General features: G+C 33.1%; 1 protein-coding gene across 7 annotated transcripts in view; it reads left to right on the forward strand.

Annotated features, from left to right (window-relative positions):
• Positions 1-18022, forward strand: part of LOC105230008 (kazrin) — a 268925-nt gene extending 250903 nt beyond the window's left edge. For 2 of the 7 annotated variants that reach the window (XM_049450729.1, XM_049450730.1), the window contains exons 13-15: positions 8376-8487; positions 14216-14242; positions 17119-18022. In XM_049450729.1, coding sequence (XP_049306686.1) covers positions 8376-8487; positions 14216-14242; positions 17119-17766 — 787 coding nt within the window. In that variant the 3' untranslated portion in view covers positions 17767-18022. The remainder of the gene's footprint in view (positions 1-8375; positions 8488-14215; positions 14243-17118) is intronic. The other 5 variants (XM_049450731.1, XM_019991664.3, XM_049450732.1 and 2 more) reach the window with 4 other exon arrangements.
• Positions 18023-25483: the final 7461 nt, after the last annotated feature.

Raw genomic sequence — 25483 nt, forward strand, 5'->3', positions numbered from 1 at the left:
CTTAATGTCAATCTTCATATAGCACCTGTGGGCGTTGCCGGAAAATATATGTATTATTAGACTCCAGACACATTAATAGTCCCAGAGAATTACATTCCGAAATCTTCTCTCATCACGAACCCAACTCTTAGCGTCATCTTCTCCGCGGACATACCTCCAATGAATATATGTGGGTGAGACGGAGTTGCTGGAAAATAGGCTCTAAGAACTTTTACACTGATGGATCGAAGCTCAAGGAGTAGGTTATAGAGAGAGAGAGAGAGAGAGAAAGCCTTGCGGGAGCTCTCGTTCAACTCTTCTTTTTTCATACGTGCAGACCACTGCAGTGTCTTACAAGCAGAAGTGACAGCCATCAAGTAGTAGCAAATATACTATACTTCTCCCTAGTTGGAGCAGATCTGTTGTTCAGTTCCTGAGCTCGCGGACAGCTGAACCTTAGTCAAGTACATCAAGTTACTTCCATATTAAATTTGTTGGGTGCCTGGTCACAACGGAATCGTCGAAATCTATAAATTCGATGAGTTCGCAAGAAAATGCAGCCTTAATCAAATCATTGGTAACGCCTTCAAGCTAAATATTTTACATTCTGCTACTTTTCAAAGTTGAAGGGAGGAAGATGAGATAGAAATATATAGTTTCTCTTTCACTGCCAAGCTATCGCCAAACTAAGCATCTTGCTTGTCATACTTTCTACGAACCGGGAATATTAGTTGGAGTAGACATGTATTAACCGTCTAAATAAAGCTTGTGGCTAACTTTGGGCGCTTTGTAGATATGCGACGGTCATTTTGATCCGTACTGAGGAGTTCTGGGCATCACAACGGACATGCGTCTCTCGCTATGCAAATGAGATTATTTGTGGCCTCACAAAAAATCAGTCTATTTACCTAACCTAAACCAATACACCAAATTTAGCCATAGCTCTTTTCAGTTTTTTTTTACAATTTTTCGGAAAGTAATACGACTGAGTCGATTTAAAAATTTATTGAACCAATTCTGCCAGCGCGATTTCCAAGCATTGAGGGCGTCACGGAAGGTATTCTTTGTCGTCTCAAAATGCTTGCCCTTTCGGCCTTTTCAGCAAGGAAACAAAAAAGGTTCGAGGCGGTCACATCTGGGCTGTAGGATGGCTGCGAAAGCGTTGAGCCTTGGTTAGACCTTCATTAGGTAACTTATCACAAGAAAGGCGGTGTGAGCTAGGGTGTTATCGTGGTGCAACTTCCAATCGATTGCGATATCTTTTGTCGGACCCGATTGACCCTTCCTTAGAGTCTCTTGAGGACTTGCACGTAATTCACAGGAATTATTGTCCTAGACAACGTTACAATTTCCGAGTATATCAAAATCATGTTCTTGTTTGGAAACCTTTTTTAATTTAAAGGGTATTCTAACTTCGGTCAACCGGTTATATTATTTCTATATTAGAACTAAACATTTATTCTTTGAACTTCAAGGCAACAGTGTTACAACCAGACAAGCTAAGCGTGTTCACATTCAATAAAGAATAGAAATGCAGTGTGATGAAAGTTTAAAACAAATGAAACATTTAGTATATTTTAATTAAATAATTAAAACCAACTAGCAAAAGACAGCAATGCGCTAGTATAGAACAAATGTATTTATTAAGTAATTCATAAGTTAAACGTGTGCAGAAATGGTGTGTACTAAATATCATATTAATGTAGCTTGTTGATGGAAGTGAATAACACGCCAGTGTATAAAAACATAATTATTGCACAAAGACTCTCCATGCTAAAATTTTTCTACTGAACGTGTATTTAATTTTTAAGCTAGGTATTCAAGAAATAATAATTTTTGGTGTTGCATTTTAAATAGAAAAAAATATATATATTATATAATATTGATAATAATATTTAAATATATTTACTAGGGTGGGTAAAAAAAAAACTTTTTATTCTATTTTTTTTTTGCTTGATAATTAGAAAAATTGGTTGACAGACACCTATAAAGAAAGACTTTCATAGTATGAACGCTTAAGATTAACGGAAAGATCCTCCGCCTATTTGCTTTCTATATTTTCTTACTATTAGTTAGGCAAATTTTTATCAAGCTTTCAACTATTCGAACAAAGACTTTTTCTGATGGGTTTTATAGGAATTTGAGTGCTCTATAAAAAGTGCTTCTATGGTATTGTCCGTAAACTTAACCGAGATGGTTTTATTTACTATAAAATATAAGATTCCGGTGGCACCGCTTGCTCAAATGAAAGACATTCGACTGCCACCGGCGCATACAGTGAAATGTGTAGGGCTCATCTTGGACAGAAAGTTTTCATGGAAGCCGAATATTGATTGCCTTATACTGAAAGTAGTCCTCTGGCTCTTTTACACCATAGTCAAGTCCATTATGGTCTATGGAGTATTTGTGTGGTGAAGAGCTCTAGAAAATACCACACTTGCAACGAGGCTCGGGAGCATTCAACGGGCGGCGCTCAAAGCTTCAATTTTCTATCAAATCCTTGAAATCAAATACTTTTCCAAATAGCCGGAGATCGAGATACACATTTTTCTGTCTGTTATTAAGAAAAAATTGAAAACTGTTAGGACGAGAACCTTTCTATTCATACTTCAAGAGCCTTTCTTAGAGGAGTCTGCCGAGCAATTTTTCAGAATACGAAGCGAAAACAAACACATTCGTTTCTTTGAACCCACCCTAGTATATATGTTATAAGCTAAAATAAAGACGTACTTGCGTAGATACACAATGGAAAAAAATTATGTCAAAGAAATACTTTAAAGCGTAACAAAAGGGAAGCAAATAGCGAAAACAAAAACGATATTCTACGATGTATTTTTCAAATAGTTTTAATTTACAGAAAAAACTCCAACAAGCGCTGAGATGCCAGTCTAAGCAAACTACTTAATATATAAAATTTAAATAAACTAGGCTTATTTACAAACAATTCAAATCAAATGAAAACAAATCAAACAAATCGAAATAGAAGACTTTAACGTAATTAAAAGTAGGGAAATTTTAAATAAAAATAAAAAAAGTAAATTTGAATAACGAAATAAACAAAATATCGATAGCAACATTTCAACTCTAAGTTAAGAAAAAACAACACACACTGGACAGCTTACCAAATTTACAAACTCGTATTGAATAAAATGTAGAGCAGCCGAAAATATTTCGTTTCAACGCACATAATACTTTAGCAACGTACAAAATTTTTATGTATTATACACGCCCCTAAAGTTAAGTCGTAACGAAATCATAACTCATATACGCTATATAAGTATATAAATTAGTGAACACAGCTCAAATCAAATGCTTTAGATACAATTAATTAGTTCAAAATAGAGTTCAAATCAAAACGCGCATGAAGCGCCGCACATTTCCACAAGATAAAAGGCGAAAATCAAATGAAAGTATCAAAAAATATAAACTAAAATTAATATGCAGCGCGCAACACCATTTATTTAAATATACACAACTACACACACGCCGTACGCCGATCAATCGAACACATGCATACAAAAGGCCATGTTGTAGTTACAACAAAAACTTACTCGCTTACATATACGTACAAGCTCACTAAAGAGCGCTGGTGCGCTCATGCATAGTTATTTAATATAGATGTGCTCGTGTGATAGCTGTAAAACATACTCGTATAATACTTGTGCATAATAATAACAATAACAATAATAAAATAGGAAATGTATTAAATACACAATAGTTCCGGAATTCTATGCTTGCCACATACAACGATGCAGCCGTGCAACAGAAAAACATACACTCTTCTATATGCTAAGCGCCACTGTAAGCAAGCATACCTGCATATAAACACAAAGCTAGTTGTATGTGGGGTGAGTCTGTGCGCGCTCAGTTGTCGTTGTTTAACAAACCTTTCATTTCCTTTCCAATTTTTCATTTTGCCAATAGCATAAGAAGCTTAGAGCAGCTTAAAATGAGGTACTCGCTATAATGTGTATTTGAAATGTTGTTTGCTTGCTTTGGAAATTCCAATTCTCTACTTTTATTGCAAAATTTGCCATGCGCTAGTATTTATTATTTTTTCAATGTGATTAAATAATTTTTAAGCTTTATGTGGATTGCAGGTTTTAATGTAAGCCGTTTTAATGTAAACTAAGATTTAATGGTAAAAATAGCCAATTGTAGATCATAGAAATCGATGAAATAAATTAAAATAATTAAAATTACGAAAAATTTAGTGCAATATTTATTTGTGAAAGTAATTTGCATTAATTCACGTTAATGGATTTATGGTTAACTACTTGGTAGGTGAGTAGTGATCATGAAATTGAATAGGTAATGCAGTTGTAAATGTAAAAATGAAAACGAGTGAGGTTTTAACGCTATAATAAAAAGCTTTTAATGTATTTTAACAAGTTTTTATTATGTTGTAATATTAAATCATATAAAAAAAATTTAAATTTTTGTAAAATAAACATAGTAAGACACCGATTTCTTGCCTTAAATTTGTTTTAAAGATTTTTTTTAAATATACCAAACTAAAAAGCTAATGAATAGGTGAACTAATAAGCTACAAAAAACTCGTCTAAGTTTACTGCTCATCTCAAACTAGCACTAGACACATTGACATTGAATAGCTAAGCTTAAAAAGCTAATTTTTTAAATTTTTTCAAAGTTTAAAATTTAACTATAATTTTTACAATATAAATTTGAATTTATTTAAAAAAAAATTTCAATATTTTTGCAAAATTTATTCAGTGCAAGTCATTTCAAAACAAATCTGAAATGTTGAACATTGCGTATGAGTACCCATAATATTTAACAATCATAATTTTAATATGATGCAGTAATGTAAATTTTATAAGCGCCGCAACTAATACCACCACTGTCCATATCATCGATAAACTTAGTTGAAAAAAACTATTTTCATATATTTTTTAATATTTTGCAAAATTTATTCAACGCAAGGCATTTCAAAGCAAATCCAAAATGTTGAACAGTGCGTGTGAGTAACTATAATTTTTAACAATAAACATTTTAATAAAATATTTACAAAATTTTTTTAATATAATATTTACAAATTATTTTAGCATCAAAATATATCACCTAAATTCAAAATAATTTAAACGTGACCAGTGCGTATGAGCAACCAAATTTCTGCTTACATCATGCATGAGTTGTGTGTGATCATGGCGTATGAGTAATCTAAATATTGCATTTCACAATATAATGCCATAGGCTTAATATAATACAAATCTGGCATATTAAAAATTAATACTTTATTATATCAAATTTGAATTGCTAAAATTAATTTATTAAATTTTAACATAAAAGCGCAAACAAATTGGCAGTTATTAATAATGTTACTCATACGCAATGTGTCAGCTGCAGGGTTACATGGTATGATACAATACAGGCAGATTATTTTTAATTTTTAATTAAAATAAACAATTTAATAAGGCTTAGAAAAAAATATAAAAATTCATAATAATTTATTGAAACTACAAAGGTGATTTTAATAAAATTTCCTGCAAGCTTTCTGTGAGTTCATTCCGCCTAAAATAAGTTTCCAAGTTAGCTAACTGAATTTGATGCTGGTGATGAGCTCATAAGCACAAAGTGCTAGAAAAGACTATTTTGTGTTATTTTCCACCTTTTACAACTTTAGCTGCGGTTCATATGACTCTGAATTATTTCAACATAATTTTCTACGAATTGTAAATATTTTTATTGTAAAACATTAAATGAATTAAGTTAAAAAAACACATTTGTTTACATTTACAATATTTAAAAAAACCTATAAATTATATTTTTTCTCAAATAGATTGAAGTGCTTTAAGAATTAAAAAAAAAGCTTGGAGCACTTGTTTTAGAATTTGGACTGAAGATTTTGAAATTTTGAAAAACTTGTTAAGCTATTTAGGAACACTTGTGACCAAAGGAATATTTTTGCTAACAATTTCGATTTTTTAAGCCGCTCTAAATATTGGATAGTCGAAAAAGTCTTTTCGTATTTTATCAATAGATGTTGTTGTAGTCGTATATCTCCGGTGCTACAAATCACATTGGGTCTTGCCATATAGTGTTGGAAAGGAGAGAGTTTAAGCTTCATTTAACCAAAAAAAAATAAATTCGGGGAAGTTGAAAAAAGCTACAGCTGTTCAAAAATGAGTGAAAATAATGAAGAAATTCGCTATATTTTGAAAGTTTTGTATAATATAAAAAAGGGAAGAATGCCACGCAAGCCACCAATGAAATTTATGAAGTTTACGAAGACAATGCTGTATCAGTTCAACAAGGTTTGCTCGCTTCCGTACTGGAAATTTCAAAAATTCGATTTACACTGATGGAATATAGTCGTTAGTGGAAAAATGGCAAAAAGTAATCGACCGAAATGGTACATATTTGTTTGTTTATTTTTTATTATAAATATAAAAAAAAAAAATAATTTGAAATTTTATTAAAAATGCGAAAAGACTTTTTCGACTACCCAATATATATTTTTTGGTATATTGCTATAATATTATAAATTATTCCTATACGTGCAAATATTAGGACAAATATAAGCCTAGTAACTAGTTGAGTTACTTGATCAGGTCACGTTAGCAAACAAATTTTAAATAAATAAATATATTTACTTGTAATATTTATGTACCTGTGTCTCTTCTTAGTACTTTTACACTTCTTTCCATCCTGTTTGTACGCGCCACTTCTAAAAAAAAAACCTATTTTACCGTTACAATTAAAAATATAACAATTAATTCCAATTTATGAGCTTTTTTTAAAATATATATTTATCTCACTTCTTTTCTCATGCTAAGTAGGCCAGCATTGAACTGCTCGCTTCATGCCACACAAACATACAAAGCGCTAACAGCTATCTTTATACACACTTATGCGCTGCACTGCTTCAATTAGGTTAACGCTCAAAGCCATTACATACTATTTTTCTATTTTGAACTCGTTCACATTTGCTTTCTGCGTCTACAAATGCATTTGCAACACAACTTTCGCAATCAATACTATTTGGCGCTAAGTTTGCAGAACTTTCTTTCAGACCAAACAACAACTTTTATTTCTCCATTTACTTGCTTACTACTATTTATTTAAGTTACTTTTAACTTTATAATAAATAAAGACATTTGCAATTACTTGTTTGTTTGTTTGTATGTCTGTGTATATGTATTCACCAAGTTCCATATGTATTTGTGCTTAATCTAGGTATCTTTATTTTTCTTCTACTTATTTTAGAACTAATTCTTTTTCACGTATTTTTTCTTCTTCTTCTACGTTTATTCTTATTTCTCGTGCAATATAATACTCGTATGTATATGTATGTACGTATGTATTTGTGATTTGTTCTTCATTTGTTTTGCTACAACTTTGACGTTGGCGTTGCCTTGTGCTATTTAATCTTTATCATTGCAACTGTTACGTTACCACTACGTGCACACACACACACACGCAACACACACACGTGTACATACATACAAATGGGTATATTTCATATATCTCTATTGAAAACAAATAACTTTTTCAAACTTATTTATATGTATTTGCATTTTGTTTTGTTTATTTTCGCTACTACAAATTTCTTTTTCAACTTGTTGCTGTCATTGCTGTCTGTACAACCACAACAACAACATCAACTAAAAAATCAACAACAACAACAACAAATAAATACCAAAAACCACAATAATCATTAAAACTGTGCCTCACCAACACCACTGCAAATAATACCAACGCTGACGGAATCAAAAAAAAATGTGAAAATCGAAAACATCAACAACCAATCAATCAACCGTTACCGAACCGAAATGAAATAACGCAAACATTACATATGTACATACATATTCATAAACAAATACCACATACAACTACAAAACTGTCTGTAAAACACACACACACATGCATACACCCACAACTGAACTCACACATACACTCATATATACGTATGCCTGTGCCGACTGCTGGCTCTGCCATTTGCCGTGTATGTGTTTGCATCATTGTTGTGTATGTTTGTATGTGTATATTTATGTATATATATGTGTGTGCTTATCACTGTGAAATCAATACTCATACAAAATAAAATATATGCTGACAAAAACTTACAATTCAATTACGTACCAACCGAACACAATTTTGCTAACAAAATCACACTCAAACACACATGCACACACACATACACATACAAAAAAAAAACCAATGAACATCGTTGCCAAAATGATGCAAACAAATTAAACCAAAAACAAACTGAAACCAATAACACACACAAATACCATGCAACACAAAACATTGAACAACAACAATCAAAACAAAAAAAAACAAAAAACACAACAACCACAAACAATGGACAACATGTATTTTTCGTATGGCTGTAACGAATGTGTCACGCACTGTTGTTGTACTGTTGTGTTTAGAGCAACCTTGGGCCAAGGCATACGTTCCGGTTGCGGCATAGTACCGATTACGGGACCGGGCGGCTTACAGCACTATGCCACAACTGATCGCCGCTCCAATGGCGCATTGCGGGTAAGTCCATCAGCTACTCAATTACTTAATTGCTTACATTTTCTACTAACTAACCTATTCATCTGTCTTACAACCATACACTATATATTTATAAACATTATAATCATTCTTTAATGCTTTTATTTTATTAAGAATTTATTTATTTTCTCTTAAATACACCGTTATACACTTGCCTTGAACTATTCATAATTGTGTAAGTGTTAAAATTTTATGTAAAAGAATGTAGATAATTTTCGGATTACTCTTGTTCACGCTGATTTTCCAATTTTTTTCTAAATCTATCTCAAAATTAGCGTGTTTTTCTGTGATGCTTTTGTTGTCTTTAACGTTTTGAAAGCATTCATACAAATATAAATTATAAATAAACTGCATTTTTGGGTTAAAATATAATAAAAAATAAATTTTGAAATAATTAAAGAAAAATTCAAAATAAATTAATAAAAAAAAAATGTTTAAATACTAAAAAAATATCAATTTGCTTATTGACGAAGCCATTCAGCAAGAAATGAGCTTTATCGCTGAAGATAATTTTTCGATGAAAATCCGGATAATTCTCAGCCCAAATACGACGTTTCTGGTGGTCAAGCGGCTTCAGATCTCTCATCAATTTGATCTTGTAAGGATGTATCCCAAGATCTTTTCGCAAAACTCGCCACAATGGCATCACAGAGATGCCCAACGCTTGAGAACGACGTGTGAGAGACTGTTTTAAGTCTTCCTCAATTGCGCGGCAGCAATATTCTCGATTATACGGGAATTTCTTTGTATCATTGGCACGGGAACATTTTGTACTGTGCCTGTGGATTCAAATTTTTCCACGAAACGCTCAATTTCTGATCTGACAGGACGTTGAAAACACTGACTCCGAATTTCAGTAGTAAATTTTAATGATTTCGACTCGTTGTTCCATGATTAAACAAAATAGTGACAAACCTTTCTGAAGAAAAATATCGAAAGTGCGCGAAAAATATGGCGTCATTTGCTGTCCTTATTGGTCTACTTTTGTACTTTTGAAAATTCCATTACAAAATATTTCTTAAAACACTTGATTTTGACCAATTTATGGCAGCTGCATATATGCTATAGTAACCGGATTCGAACAATTTATTTGGTACTTGCATTGTTGCTTGATACAATAACTTCTCCCAAATTTCTTGAGGATTTCTCTTCAAATGGAAAAATGTTCCATACAAGCACTTGATTCCGATCGTTCAGTTTGTATGGCTGCTATAAGCTATAAAGTGGTCCGTCATCGACAGTTTCGAGAATGAGCAGCTTCTGCGGGAGAAGCGGACTTTTCAAAATTCAAATTTCAAACCAATATCTAAAAAACTCAGAACTATTTCGCTTATATACAGATAAACGGTCAGACAGACAGACTTAGATGGCTAAATTGACCCAGCTGACCGCGCTGATCATTAGTATTTATATTTTATAGGGGCTCCGGCGCATGCTTCTGGGTGTTACAAACATCGTGGCAAACTTTATATACCCCGTTCAAAGTATAAAAATAAAAAAAAAATTAACTATAAATATTAATAATTATAAAAACCTAAATTAAATAAATTAAATTACATAAATATTATTATCAAAAAAATATGAAACGTTACCAAACCACTTACAACTGTCCACCATATATTACACCTTCTGCTTAAATGCTACAAAATTACATTAGGAACTCAGTCGCAGCCTATCCTTCTTAAAATAAATTACCATATAAACTACATAAATAAATTGTTCCAACTCGAATCTTCTACTCGCTACTTTAGCTACTTTACTTACATATACTCGATAGTCTCAATACATTGCCTACAAATATATTCTAATTTACTCTAATTTTTCTTTAAATACTCCTTAAATGCTCTGAATATTTTAAGCGTATATTGCAATTTGTTTACTCTCAGCATTTACCACCACTCTATTTGTACGACTACATGCTTAGACTCTCTGGCTTATGTTTATGGAAATTGATTTGTTAACTAGACGCATTATTTGTTGTCATTCGGATGTTGCATGTTGTAGGTTGAGAAAAAAATGTTGGAAAAGTAGTAGTGATCTAAATATACACAAACAACAAACATACGCATAGACATCTATCTGATTGAAACTCGTCTATATGTCTGTACTAGCATAAGAGTACACGACCTCTGGGCGGGCAAAGTTTTGCTGGAATAGCAACTTGCAATATTCACCTGCCAACATGCCAATCAATTCAAATCAAGATTGATTACACTTTGAGAAAGTTATGTCCTTAAGCCGGCTAATAACAGCTAAACAAAACTTGAAGTATGCCGTTATATTGTATTATTTTCATTTTATTTTGTGGCAAACACTTAAATTTAAGGTGAGTTCCTATTAGGTATGAAGAAGAAATTATTAAAAAGGTAACATGGGTGATCCATTTCAAAGTTTCGTACTTTTTTGAAGAAAAAACATTGAAATTTCAAATTTAATGGCATATATTTTTCGAAGATTATCTCTTTCAAATGTTGGCTACGGCTACGTCGCAAATGATTCAACGTTGGATCTTTTCAGAACTTTTCAAGAGCCACTAGAGCAAAGCGGTGTCGCTTGGGAAGGTCGAGTGGCTTCAGTTCTCGTACAAGCTGTATTTTTTACGCTTTCAATTTAAGATCTCGACGTAAAATATGCCAAGCCGTTCCATACACCAGTCCGAGGTGCCGAATGGAATCTCCACGGTCTTCGTGTACACTGCCAGCTACAGCTGCTATATTTTTTTCACTGCGTGCTGGACGTGGTCTATTCGGTCGATTATTATTCAATAATTAATGCTGGGTCTCAAGATGGGTGATGGTCTTGCGAAGAGTACGCTCAGTAGGCCGAAAAAGATTTGTCAAAAAACGGCTATTGCCTACTCGACTCTCTTCTGAGACAAAAAAGGAGATACAAATTTCTACAAATAATTTCTTTATGGGTGAACTATTCAGTAGTCGAGTACAAAGTTTTGTATTTTTCATGTATTTAGAAACTTCAATCTTTGAATGCAGATTTATTTCTCAATTTTTTCTGAAATAATAGTGCTGTTTTAATCAAAATATTAATTATATCGATAACTAAATATTCCCTGGTTTTGAATTGAAATTGAAACAAGTTTCATATATCAAACATTAAAATCACTTTTCAAATCATAATAAAAAATAACAAAATATTTTAGTTCATGTTTTGAATATATTATACAGTTTTAAAGCCAAATAATTTTTTTGTGATTTTTAAAATAGTCAAACTAATGAAAGCTAATTTTTTCGCTTTTATTGCTTATTAAAAAAATTAAATAGATAATACATAAATGCACCTTTAAATAAATATTAGATATTAATATTATGCAATAATGTAAAAAACGCACAAAAAAAGCATATTTATTTATAAAATGTTGTGTAAATACAAAGGGCTATTTTATGTAGGTAGAACGCTTTTGTCTGCTATGCGCGCGTTATATCGATACATTTAAAAATCAAATAAAAGCATAAATACAATAATGAATAATAACTGAAAAGAAAAAATAGTAATTAAAGCTGCTCGGTTGGATTAAAATTATATGGAATTATTAACACCATACATACTCGTGCAATACAAATACATGTAGGAGAATAGGTTAGTAAGCGCATGCCAAGAAAATTAAAAATAACAAAATGAGAAAGAAAAAACACACATTAGTTGCTACAAAACTTTGCGAGTGAAGATAATAATTATGAAACTATTAATTATAAATAATAGTTTATGTCTAAGAAAAAAAAATTGAAGTGAAATGAGAGTACGAAGAAATCAACAAGCCATTATTTACAGTAAGAAAAAAAATTATAGTTATAAGCAGCTGTATAATTGCAATAAATTAAAGATAATAAAATAAAGCATTATGATATTGTGATGTGTTTATTTGTAGTGAGCTTTAATAAAACGCTGCTAAGTAATTCAATAAGGTTCTTGGAAGGCTCGAGTGTGTAGGTGGTACAGTAATGTAGTAATGGGGCAATATAAGTACGGAATATGCAGCGTAGTGATAGCATAATTAGTGAGGCATAAAAGCAAAAAACGTGTACTATATATACATATAATTTTCAACTAAAAAAATAAATGCAATTTTTCAATGGAACTTTTTGAAATTTATATGATAGATTTATTTTTTTTTAATTTTTAAGAAAATTTTTTTTTTCATTTTAACATTGCGGTGTTTCATCGATTATCCATAATTGATAAAACATCAAAATCGATAAAAAAAAAATTACAGTAAATAAAAAAAAATATCAACAAAAATTTCATACATACTTTTTTGACCCACTGTTGGCGCGTGCAATCGTCCAATAACACTTCATTAGCTGCTGGTACACCAATTATAATTGGCTTAACATACACACATACACAGAAAGTGTTCAGCTGACTGCTACTGAATAAGCATACATACATACATATATACATGTATGTAAATATTACAACGAAATAACAACGCTATTAAATTAACAGTTAATTGTGGATGATCGTATGAAATCAAACGTTAAATGACAACAGAACATACACAGCATAGTTACACGCATACGGTTGGGTATTCAAGAAATGTGAAATGCAAAAATATTTTAAATATTTGCATACATGTGGGCGAAGGGTAGCCGCTGGCACAGCTGCAACATGCCTGTGTGTACACACTGCTGCGCTTTAATGAGCGTAACATAAATAGGTCATTAATTAAAAGAGTTTAAATTGGTTAAAAATTGGTCGGCCGCATAATGGTCTTACCGCCTACATGGCGTATACGTAATTGTGCTGGCAAATTATTGTAGAAATCGAACATAATAGTGACGAATGGCAGCTGAAGCCCTTATGCAAATAAGAGGGGGTGTCAGTGGCGATGCGATTATTGGGTACGAAGAGTGCTACTTAAAAAACACATTTTTCAGGATAAAAAACCAGTTGAAATAAGGGAATTTTAATTGAGTATTAATGGCAGGAGAGTTCGTGGAAGCTGCGACTTTATGGCTGTTTTACTGAAAATGTGTAATTTTATCAGTATTTATATCGCTTTGGGCGGTTTATTCGACAATATGAGGTTATTTTTATCTGGGCTAAAATTTTTATTAATTTTTCCGAGAGTCACTTTCTCAATTATTCAATAAAAACTTTAACTACGATTTTGGTGAGGACAAATTTTACTTTTACTTACACTAGACTGAAAATAAATATTTTATAAAATACTTGCTAGAAGCATTTGTCTACTTTCTCTTGCTTTTTTGTTTCAATGCCTTAAATATATTATATCAAAGAAATAAAATTCAAAGGCATTTAGTAACATGAATATAAAAGCATCGCTCCCGCAATCTCAATAATATTCCTTTAAGGGCAGAATCTTCATTTCAATGTGATAGAAATAAATCCAGAGAAATACGGCCAGATCGAAAATTTTCTACTGTGCTTTTCGCACCCATATATAAGCTATATTCATTTATTTTTTTTAATTTTCTCTGCGTGCATAAATTAATGTGCCCGCAATTGGCTACGGCAGCGCTGAAATTATGCAAAAGCGTTGCCGTATATTTGATGAGTTTATAATTAATTGCTTTCACTCAATTATTATGCTCTGTTTTCTGTTTTTTTTTTTTTCGTTTTTGTTCGTATTCATTGTCTTTATTTCATTTACACAACGGTTAAAAAAAATCTTATTTAAACACTTGTATGTACGTATGCATTCTCGTTTCTCTTTCCATTCTTCTATGCTCAGCAGATATCGGCATGGAAAGGATCACAGGTGAGTTGTGAAGTATTTTTTCTACATATCTTTTGTAGCTTTTTGCTTTATCTTTTTGAAGTGTTATCTGCTTGATTTCAACTATAACTTGTGCCTAAATTTTTATTTAAATTTATAGCTTTATTATTTTTTTTTTGGTAGCTTGGGAATTTTTTACTGAATTGATTTGCTAATTTCTGTTTGTTAAAAAATCATTATCCTAGTCTACATAATTTTTTTAAGCTTCCATCGGTCTGCCACAAAGGTTCATAAAACCCTAAAAAAATATATTTATTATATTAATAATATTTAAAAATATATCGTTTACAAAAATATACCAAATTATTCAGATATAAACGCATGTTTGGCAAATAAAAGCTTTTCAGAAAGTATACAGCTGTGGATAGTTTGAAAACTATGCAGAAACATGTCGGCATTAGATATATTAAATAAAGGCTAAATTTCCCCTTTCCAACAAATCTCAATGTTAATCTTGTTTGACATTGGACATTATAGCCTTGCTGACTCCAATTTTAAGAGAGCAAGATGTTTAGAGACTCGAAAAAAAAATTAAAAATATTTTCCTTACTTTTGAAAGCTTCTTTAGTTATCGACAAATTTTTGTTAATAATTTTATGTCTTGGGTTACGTTAATATGGTAGGCCAATAAGCCACACATGGACCAATATTGTGCTTTGCGATACCAGATGTAGTTCACTTGCTAAGTCCAAGAGAAGTAGTCATCGTTTAGGTTACCTCCGCTCGACGCGAATTTCAACAGGCTCTCTCTAACTATCGATACCTCCTCCAGTGTACCAAACAGTAGGGATCCCAAATGCTTACAGCGTAGTCTTGCGATGCGGGGCAAGTGCACAAGAGATGCTCCATTGTTTCCCTGGTGTCCTACTGTAGACATTTCCTGCAGTCTTCTCGATCTGTCAGCCCCATCTTGCGGGCATGCGTCGCCACCAGACCAGTTAGTATTCCCATCATATTCTTAAAGTCTCTTCTATCGAGTGGCAATAGGAATTTTGGAACTTCCGATCTACCGATCATAACTTTTGCAATCTTGCACCTTGGTAGCCAAGTAGGTCCATCGGATTTTGCCAGCCATCTTTTTTATGATTACTTTGCACCTTCTTTCCCAGTTGAATAAAGGGATGACAAGTCAATATTACTCACCGAGCTATGCCCGAAGGTTTTATATGTAAATTATCCTGCATCCAGTAGTCGTTCCGCCGATTTTGCTGCGTAGTTTTCAGCAAAGAGGTCTATAGGTCGCAGTTTTAGTACCAGTTCAAGAGATCAATTCTTCAAACTCCCGTTATTCACACGCAGCAAGCCTCTGAACCCTTTCCATTGGCTTTCGGTTGGTGGATTTCCGTACGCCTGTCCACCATACTACTTCGCCCTAGAGCAGAATTGGTCTAACAATAGCTGTGTAGCACTAGTGCATAAGAGCATCTGCCTACACGCATATAAAGCATTGCTGACTTTCCTAACTCTTTCTTCCACGTTGTGCTTCCACAGCAGCTTGCTGTCCAAGACTACCTCAATGTACTTGGTGCTGTTTTTGAGAGAGAGGTGTTTCCCATTTATAGAAGGGAACCTCCATAGAGGAGTTTTGAGTTTTTTGTGGAAACCAGCATATCCATTTTCTCCGGTTTCAGCTCCAGACCCCCTTGCGATGCCCAGTTTTGGACTGTATTGAGAGTGGTGTTCATAACACTGCTACTGACCTACTTCCCGTTATTAAGATGGCAATGTCGTCCGCATATGTCACTATCTTGGGGGCTTTGCCTTCCACCAGCGAATTCATACGTATGGACGATAATACTCCAGCTCTGAAAGTATTTGACGCAATATCCGCCGGAGGAAACAGGGGAAACAGAGGAAGAGGAATATCTCCACTCCGTTGGAAGGACCAAGTGGAGAAGGATCTGCGCCACTTTGCAAAAAAAAGAAACTGACGCGCTGTTGTTAACTCGGATATAATTGAGTAAGCGTAGCGTAGGGTAAGTGTAACGTAGACCCCACGTTAGAAAAGAAGAAGAAGAATGTCCATAGAAACGAGATAGCATTCCACCTTGGGGAGTACCTCTATAGGCTTCCTTGGTCATTTCAGTGCCATTCCTTTCTGCTCGTCTCTGTCTAGAGATCAAAAGACTTCTGAACTAGCTTCGTATAGCAGGATCCTATTGACTGGATTCAGAATAAATTCGGTAGAGACGTTGCTGAACACTCCAGAAATATCCAGGATTGCTCCAAGAACCTATTCCTTATACACTCCATTAATATATTTCTTCAATATAATTTCTTTGCTTTTTTCTTTTAATTAAATTTAGCTACTCAAAATACATATGTATGTCGAACTTGTAAATTCAAAATTAACAAAAAAAAAAATGTTTTAAAAGTTTTCCAAATGCTTATATCACACAAGAAAAGTATGAAAATATAAATTTTTATGGCTTTGCTAGTCAAATACATTTTTATGCCAATCATGTTCAAAATTATACCTATTTTTATACTAATTTTTCTTATAAATAATAAAAGCATGCTCAATATCAGTTCAGTCACTAAAATAATATTTTTTTCATTTCCTATGAATGTTAAAATTTCATTTTTCACATTTTACTTTCATTGTTAACTACTTTCTTTATATATCCAACGAAAAACCGAAAATAAATATTTAAGCATTTCATCAGGCACCTGTAAAACCGCATTCATTTCCGCACTTAACATCTCAGTATGCATTTTCGCACTAAAATCCAATTTCTGTTTTCTTTCTTAATATTTTGCGGTTTTCAACCAAGTACAAAGAAATATTTTACTTATAATAACGATATACTTTCGCTTCTCTCTTTTCCCGCTACGCAAACGTGCATACGCTCATGCAGAGTTCTCTCTCTAAAGCCTTCCGTTTCAATACAAAATCATCACGCAGCGGAAGCTCCATTGGGGATCGTTCATCCTTCGGCAACTCCACCTCTCCCACACCATCGTATAGTAGCTCCGAAGGTGGTGGAGGAATTTACGCCACTATAGGCGGCCATCCACCACACTCCGCACCATTCTACTCCACCAGCACACATCACTTCCCGCCACCGACAACAGCACCACCACCACCACCACCCTCAACATCAGCGCCCGGTCTTGGGGCACATATAGGCGGCAGCGGCGGCGGTAATATCTTCAACTATGCACCGCCGGGACATCGTGTGAGCGCACCACCGGTGAGCAGCAGCAGCACAGCCGAATCAATGACAGATCCAAATGCTTTGTACGAACAACATCGACGTGTGAAAAGCATCAGCGATATTGGCATGTCGGCCGGCATCGCTGGTAGTGCGGGCGGCGTCGGTATGGGTGCAACGGCCGCAACGACGACGTGCACCACAGGTGGCACGACAGCATCGCTCAAAAGCGCCGGCAGCATGGGTAGTAGTAGTGGCGGCGGTTTGGGCAGTCGTAGCGGCAGCGTCGGTGGTGGTGGCAGTGGTAGCGCTGGCGGTTGTGCTTCTGGCTCTTCCGGCTCACCTGTATGAGAATCAGTTATCATGTAAGGCGCGTCGTATGCGCACTTACATACCGGCATGCATGCATGCAAACATACATACATACTAAGTAACTAGCTAAATAAAAGAGAGATACAAATATGAAATTATGAATTGCAGTGGAACAATAGCGCAGAGCAATAGAATTTATGATAAAAAGTAGGTATTTGTGGTACATATTTGTGAAATAACGAAAAGTATAGAAGCATTGTTAAGCGCTGCAGCATTTAATTTACGTAAGTATGTATTAGTAATACGTAATTCAGTGGCATAACGTAAGCTCATCAATGTGGGCCACACAAACACAAATACAATCGCATAAAAGCTTAGCTATAATATACATAAAAATTGTTGTGACATTGGAAATCCATTAAAATATATATTTTTAATTATTATTTTATATAATGCTTTTTATACAGCAACCAGCTCATAAATTAGTGGCAAAGCGTAATTGAAAAATATCAATCCCTTTGATTAAGCAATATTTTTCTCTTAATGGACTAATTTATTACCCAACTGGAAAATGTTTCTACTGAAAGCAAACCAAAGTAACGGCAGATCGCTTTTATTTCATACTTTAAGTTTATATCCGAGAGCTTTAATAAATTTCTTCGATCATATAGTGGGCTACACATAAACCCAATCTCATAATATGATCCATTCGATTATTAGCTTCGATTATTTTGTTAATCATTAGTAAAAAAAAAAAATAGTTTCTACAACCATACTTAGGCCTGAAAATTTTCGATTTCGAAAAATTTTACCCAAAAATATTTGAGGACGAACATTTTCGATTTCGAAAAATTGTGGTCCAAACTTAAGTTCGCGTATAAAAGTATTTAACTGTTTAACTGTTTAACCTTTTTACTGATTTTCACAGTGACTTCGAAAACCATTCTCTATAACAATACTTAGACCGGAACATTTTCGATTTCGAAAAATTTAACTCTGAACCTGTGTTCGTAGATATAAATATTTTCCTATTGGCACTAATATTCACAATGACTTCGAAAACCATTTTCTACAACAATACTTAGACCGGAACATTTTGGGTTCGAAAAATTTTACCCTAAACCTTTGTTCGCGTGTTTAAATACAAGTATTTTACTGTTGGCGCTGAGATTTAGAAGAAATTCTACAAAAATATTTGAGCCCGAACATTTTCGATTTTGAAAAATTGTGCTCCAAACTTAAGTTCGTGTATAAAAGTATTTTACTGTTTTACTGATTTTCACAGTGACTTCGAAAACCATTTTCTATAACAATACTTAGACCGGAACATTTTCGATTTCGAAAAATTTTAATGAAAATTTCTGATCATCTCTACTGTTAGCACTGAGATTCACAGTGACTTCGAAAACCATTTTCTACAACAATATTTAGGCCCGAACATTTTCGATTTCGAAAAATTTTACCCTAACCCTGTGTTCACATATATAAATGTTTTAATGTTAGGGTTGAGATTCAAAAAGACATCGAAATTCTTCAAAAATATTTGGATCTGAGAATTTTCGATTTCGAAAAATTTTATTCTAAATTTCTATTCGCGAAACTAAAAGTTTTACTGTTAACACTGCGGTTCACAAAGACTTCGAAAACTATTTTTTAGCATTTTAAGGTCTTGAGCTTAAACTTATTTTATTATTTTGTTCCAAAACCAACTCACAGTAGCTCTTAAACTCTTCCTATTAGGCATTTAATTTACCACACCCTATAGAACACTTATTCTCTTAATTTCTAAACTCCACTCTATTTGAATAATTCTTTGCAAATGCTGCACAATTCACTGATTCACAGCGCTGCCAGCTGCAAACGCATTTGTTTATGAATTTCTATATTTATTATTTATTTTGTGGCTTTATTTGCCACAGACTGCATTCAATTGGAAAAATTAATTTCGAATTTTGTGTTGTGCATTAGCCAACTATGTTAAGGTTACATGAAATATTTTCCCTCGGCAAATACGCTTCTACGTATGTTACTTACAATTACTTACATTACATAACAATGCGTTATTGCTTACCATTCATTATGCAGTAATAATTATGAACATTTAGTCAAAGCCACAGCTTCATTATTGATACATTAATATATCTATATGCACACACACACACACATACATGTGTAGCGGTAATTGTGTATTGAAGTGATTATGGCTGCAGCATTTGTAATTGCAATCATTTGCACAAATGTAAACACGACCTGCTGGGAAATCGACCGATTTCTAGAAAACTAACCCATTTATGGTTTTGCTGCCTTTTAAAACAAATGCGTTCCATTTCTGTGGAAATGTCAGTGGGGAATCTGTGGTTTAAGTTATCTCTTTTAGGTAATTTGAAACCAGTTCTCAACCGCAAACTTATATTTGTAATGCATTTGCCTGGAGCATATTATATTTTAATACTTTTTGGCAATTAAGTGTAAATTATATGCAGTTGATTGACTTTTGTGGCATTACTTGCACTCAATTATGAGACTTGTAAATTCAAATTAAATATCATACTAAATATCTGGATAATGAGTAGTTATACTTGTATGTGTTACTTTGACTGTAGATAAGAAGCTTCAGCTGAGAGCAGTTTCAATTCACAGTTTTTGAAACATTTTAGTTTAAAATCTCACATATGTATACGCTGGAACAAGACAAGTAAGTTTCCAATGCCAGTAAATTCAAACTTAAGCTTGCTGATATACTCACCATAGAGTCGACTTCATTCTCATCATGCTTCAATGCCGCTATGAAGTTTTCATTATGCTTGAAATCAAAAAAATTCAAAATCTCTACCTTCATTGATGCTGTTATATTTTTTTTACTTATTTTTGATTATAGCTTAACGTTATATCATATATGTATAATAATATTTACATAATTTACCTTAAAATATCTTTCGTCTTAAAATTTTAAAGCTTGAGCAAAATTTACAGACCCACCTCTTCCAAAGAATCAACCCACTGTGCGCATAAATTTGCCGTAAATTTTAAAATAAAATAATTTGTCAAGTTATAATTGTAAATACATGTATGTATGTACGTAGTAGACTAATGAAACTAATTAATTACAATATTTAAGCAATAAATTTAATAAATTTCCTATAATGAGCAAATACGTTTTTTGTTGGAAAAAATGCGAAAACCCAAAATTTGAAAATAAAAATAAATAAATGCAGTTTCAAACAAATAAGGAAGAGCTAAGTTCGTGTGCAACCAAACATTTTATACTCTTGCAACGCGTAAGAATCAAAGCCAGGGAAATACATTAAGGTGTGAAATGTCAAAAAAAGGATCGGAATCCAAGCAAATAAATATACAGTTGAACTTCCTTAACTCACCATAATCCACAAAAAAACTTCGAGTTATGAATAAAAATTTGTATGAAATTTGGCTTCTATTTCAATTCAAGAGTTCGAGTTATATGTATACGAGTACATGTATGTATATATGAATCACATATAAGATTTGTTAGAAAAACGAAAATCATTATACATATGTTCTACGGATATTAAGTGTATGGGAGGTAAGTGTAGTATCGACCCGATTTTATTTATTTCTCCAATACATGGTGTACTATTAACCTGCCACATACTAAAAAATGTTTGCCTAGTTTCCATAAAGTAGCTCATATCCAATCACCAATCATATGGAGTAAAGTCAGCCAAATGTTCGAAAATCCTAATGCTAGTTATATGGAGGCTAGGTCAAGTTTTCGCCTAATTTTAGCTATTTCTGGCAGAAAGATACATAATTATCGGTGAAACGCGCCCCTTCATTACGATAACTCACATATTGGCTAATGTAGGCGGCAAAAAGTTACCCGGAAGTTCGAAAACCTTTATATTAGGTATGTGGCGGTTCAGGGAAGTATTGACCCGATTTAAGCCATTTTTGTCACACAGACACACTATTATCTGGAAAGTATTCCGCATTCCAATTATACATATATCCCTCACAATGACCGATATTTTCTGCCAAAAGTCAACATGTTCGGTACTTAGGGTTTTGAAGTAGTAGCCCCTCCAATCCAACAGTTTTGGTTGGATTTGCAAGTATAAAAACATATAGAGAATTTTTGGGCACAAGGTGCTATGCCCTAAAGCCTTAAAATCTGTATGTCCCGAGATATGTAAATTCACCTAAAAGTGGGCGGTGACACGCCCATCGTACAGGGTTCTATTGAGCCCTCTCATACCATGGCTAGTGTAAAATTGTATGACATCTGCGTGTTTGGTTATTGATGCATCGTCCTTTTAGTAATTGTTAACGGTACCGTTTTATGGGGAATGAGCGGGATTATGGTCCGATTTCATTCATTTTCACACTGTCGGTAAAACTTCTGATTAAAATTGTCCTAAGCGAATTTGGCTATGGTAGCTTTAGCTTAGAGCTAGGAGATATTTAGATTAAAATTAGAGGTAGGCACCACGTCCACTTTTTGAAACTTTTTAGCTCTCAGGTGCCCCTTGCTACTGTAATTCTCTGTACCAAACACAGTTCTATAGCTTATTGAAGTGCTTAGCTATGACACTTCATAGAGTTTCGGTTAATGGCGGTTAGTGGGCGTGGCAGTGATCCAATTACGGCCATCTCCGAACTCCGCATATAACCCTATATCTGAATCGAATAGTTTTAGGTGATACCTACAACCGTTAGGTGAACAAAACTATTATACTTTGAACCAGCATGTTGCAAGAGTATAAAAAACGCATACATACAGATATTGGTGGAATACATACAACTGCGATTAGATGGAACTGTGTGATTTAGATTCACACATACATACATATATGTGTATTTTTCTACATAATGTACTTGTACATATGTATGTATGTATGTATGTACAGGCACGTGCTACTGTTATTATTAGAAACACAATTATAATGCGATTTAAATAGAAAGCCAATTAAGACCCACGAATCGATGAACATTTTGCGAAACTATTAAACTAAATCAAGCGCGACAACATTGCAAAAAATATAAATAACATAATAATAACTGTAAAAAATCGTAAAATATCAAACACATGTCGACAGCTAATTAATGCGATTAAGCATTCAAGATGGCAAATGAAAAATGGCATTGAGTACGCGTGTAATTAGCAGGCGACAAGTGTGCGTGTGTGCGCAAGCAGCGAAATCAAATCAAATACATACTAACAGTAGTGGCTCATTAGCATAATTAAGTACGAATAATTAATGGTAATTGCAAGCATAAAAAATATGGAGAACCGGATATAAATATAATACAAAAATTAAACAATTGAAAACCAACAAAAACTGCAAATACGGTACTCAATATTAATACAAAAAATAATAATAATAAAAAAGTTGTAACAAATTTGAATGATAGTGCAAGAAAAAAACCAACAAATAAAACACTGCACTTAAGCACACACAACTATTAATTTACACACATACATACATACATGCGTGTTTATAAGTAAATTGAGTGTTAATCAAATTTACACCACACAATTAAGAAGACTTTTTGTAGTTAAACGGAATTAAATTTGTTTGTGTTGTCAGGCAGACATAAATACTCGAAAAACAACAACATATAGTGCATACTCATGTTTATCTATGTCTGTAAGTATTTATATAAAAATAGTTAAGTAATTGTCATTTAATTGTATTCAATTAACTTTACATTTTTTTACTTTAACTTTAAATTAATTTGTATTTATATAAAATTCAGAAATGTGTAATAAAAATATTAAAATTAAACGAACTAAAGTAAAGATTAAAGAATTTACTGTGAAAAATAAAAACTAATATATATATACATATGCATATTTATGTATGAATGTGTGCATTGAAATGAGCTAAGTGAAAATTATTGAAATCTAATGAATAAAAAATAAAGTATTGATGAAAAGTGAACATCACCGTTATTTATGCCACATAATCTTTCTTTAAGCCTGGCTACTCAAGACTAGCTAGACATAAGTCTTCTTATTTCACAAATTATAAGAAAATAAGTAAGAAAGGGCTAAGTTCGAGTACAACCGAACGTTTTATACTCTTGCAGCTTGCAAGAATCAAGGCCAGGGAAGAAGCTTAAGATGAAAAAAAGTCAACCAGAGGTTCGGAATCTAAGCAATTTTTTATATACATATATTCCATATAGCTCTTTCACGTTCCGACATATTCAGCATAAGGTTTGTTAGAAAAACGAAAATGATTATATGTAGTGTATGAGAGTTGGGGTAGTATCCAACCCATTTTATATATTAACTATTATAATTCCACATAATAAAAAAATGTTCCAGGCTTTATTAAGGTACTCACATAGAATCACAAATCATATGGAGCAAAGTCAGCCGGATGTTCGAAAGTCTTGATAATATTTATATGAGGCCTAAGTCAAGTTTTCGCACGATTGTGTTTATTTTCTTCTTCTTCTTTACTGGCGTAGACACCGCTTACGCGATTATAGCCGAGTTAACAACAGCGCGCCCGTCGTTTCTTCTTTTGGTTTTTGTTCGTCGAGAGAGAACTTTGCTTCTCAATTGCCTACTCAGTCCGAAGTAGTATCTGTTGGCAAGAGTTATCCTGCGTTGGAATTCCAGGTTGACATTGTTGGTGGTGTTTATACATACATATTTACGATCAAAAGTCAACTATTGAAACTGGGGTCCACATATTTGGTGCCCAGCAGCTTGAACAGTTTTTTTTTGGATTTAGGCAATTTTTGGTCAGAAGATTGCTTACTTTAAAGGTATTATTATCCCATTACATTAATTACTTCTTGATTTGTAGACTGAATAGTGAAAGTGTGTTATATGGGAAGTAGGTGTGGTTGTAGTCCGATTTCGGATTTGTTTCTAGAAACTCCTTCGTTAATATACTTTCAATATTGTAACTTAATTAAATTGTTATATATTATAGTTATGAAACTCAAAAATAATCATTTTTTATATTATTTTTTCGGTGATTTCGATCAGTTTGAAATTTTAACACGACCTTCTTAGAAATATATAGTAGGTTATGATTGAAAAAATAGGAAGGATTTTTGATTACAATTTAAATTTTTAAGCCGTTCTGAAGTGAAATTTTCTTTATAAAGAACGGTTTTTTTTGGGAAGACGACATCTCGACAGCACTCAAAATTTTAGTACAGACTCTATATTAATAATACATTTTTTGTTTTTGGATTTGAGATCATTTTAAATAAAAAATCTTCCAAACCACTATACCCATTTTAGGAGATCCTCCTACAGATCGGCTACGGGATCAAAGGAATCCAAATTTTTTCAAAATTTATAAATTAAAAGTCTTACTATTTTTCGCTCACAGTTCTAGATATGACGGCGATCTATACTACCAAATGCGGTGTTGAAGTCTACAAAACAGTTATTGATATTCACTCGATGATTGGCTCCAGTTTGAATAGAATTGTGACAATTTGATTTGAACATGAACTTTTTTCACGAAAACTTGCTTGTTGCTTTCTCATCGAGCCTTAAGAATTGGCCTGCATTCGGTTTAGAAGAAGTTTGTAGAGAATTTTGATGGGAGGCTGATCAATGTGATATCTCTATAGTTTTTACTTATGGATAGATCGCCGTTTTTGGAAACCTTCGCCAGTATGCCTTTTAACCACATTAAAGTACATTAAACTTTGCAAATGTAAATATTTTATTTATTAAATAAACTAATTTTGTCTCGTTTTTTTTGACTTGCAACTGGATATAACCCATTAACATTCAATTCGC

The sequence above is a fragment of the Bactrocera dorsalis genome, chromosome 3, assembly GCF_023373825.1.
Source record: "Bactrocera dorsalis isolate Fly_Bdor chromosome 3, ASM2337382v1, whole genome shotgun sequence".
Lineage (NCBI taxonomy): Eukaryota > Metazoa > Arthropoda > Insecta > Diptera > Tephritidae > Bactrocera > Bactrocera dorsalis.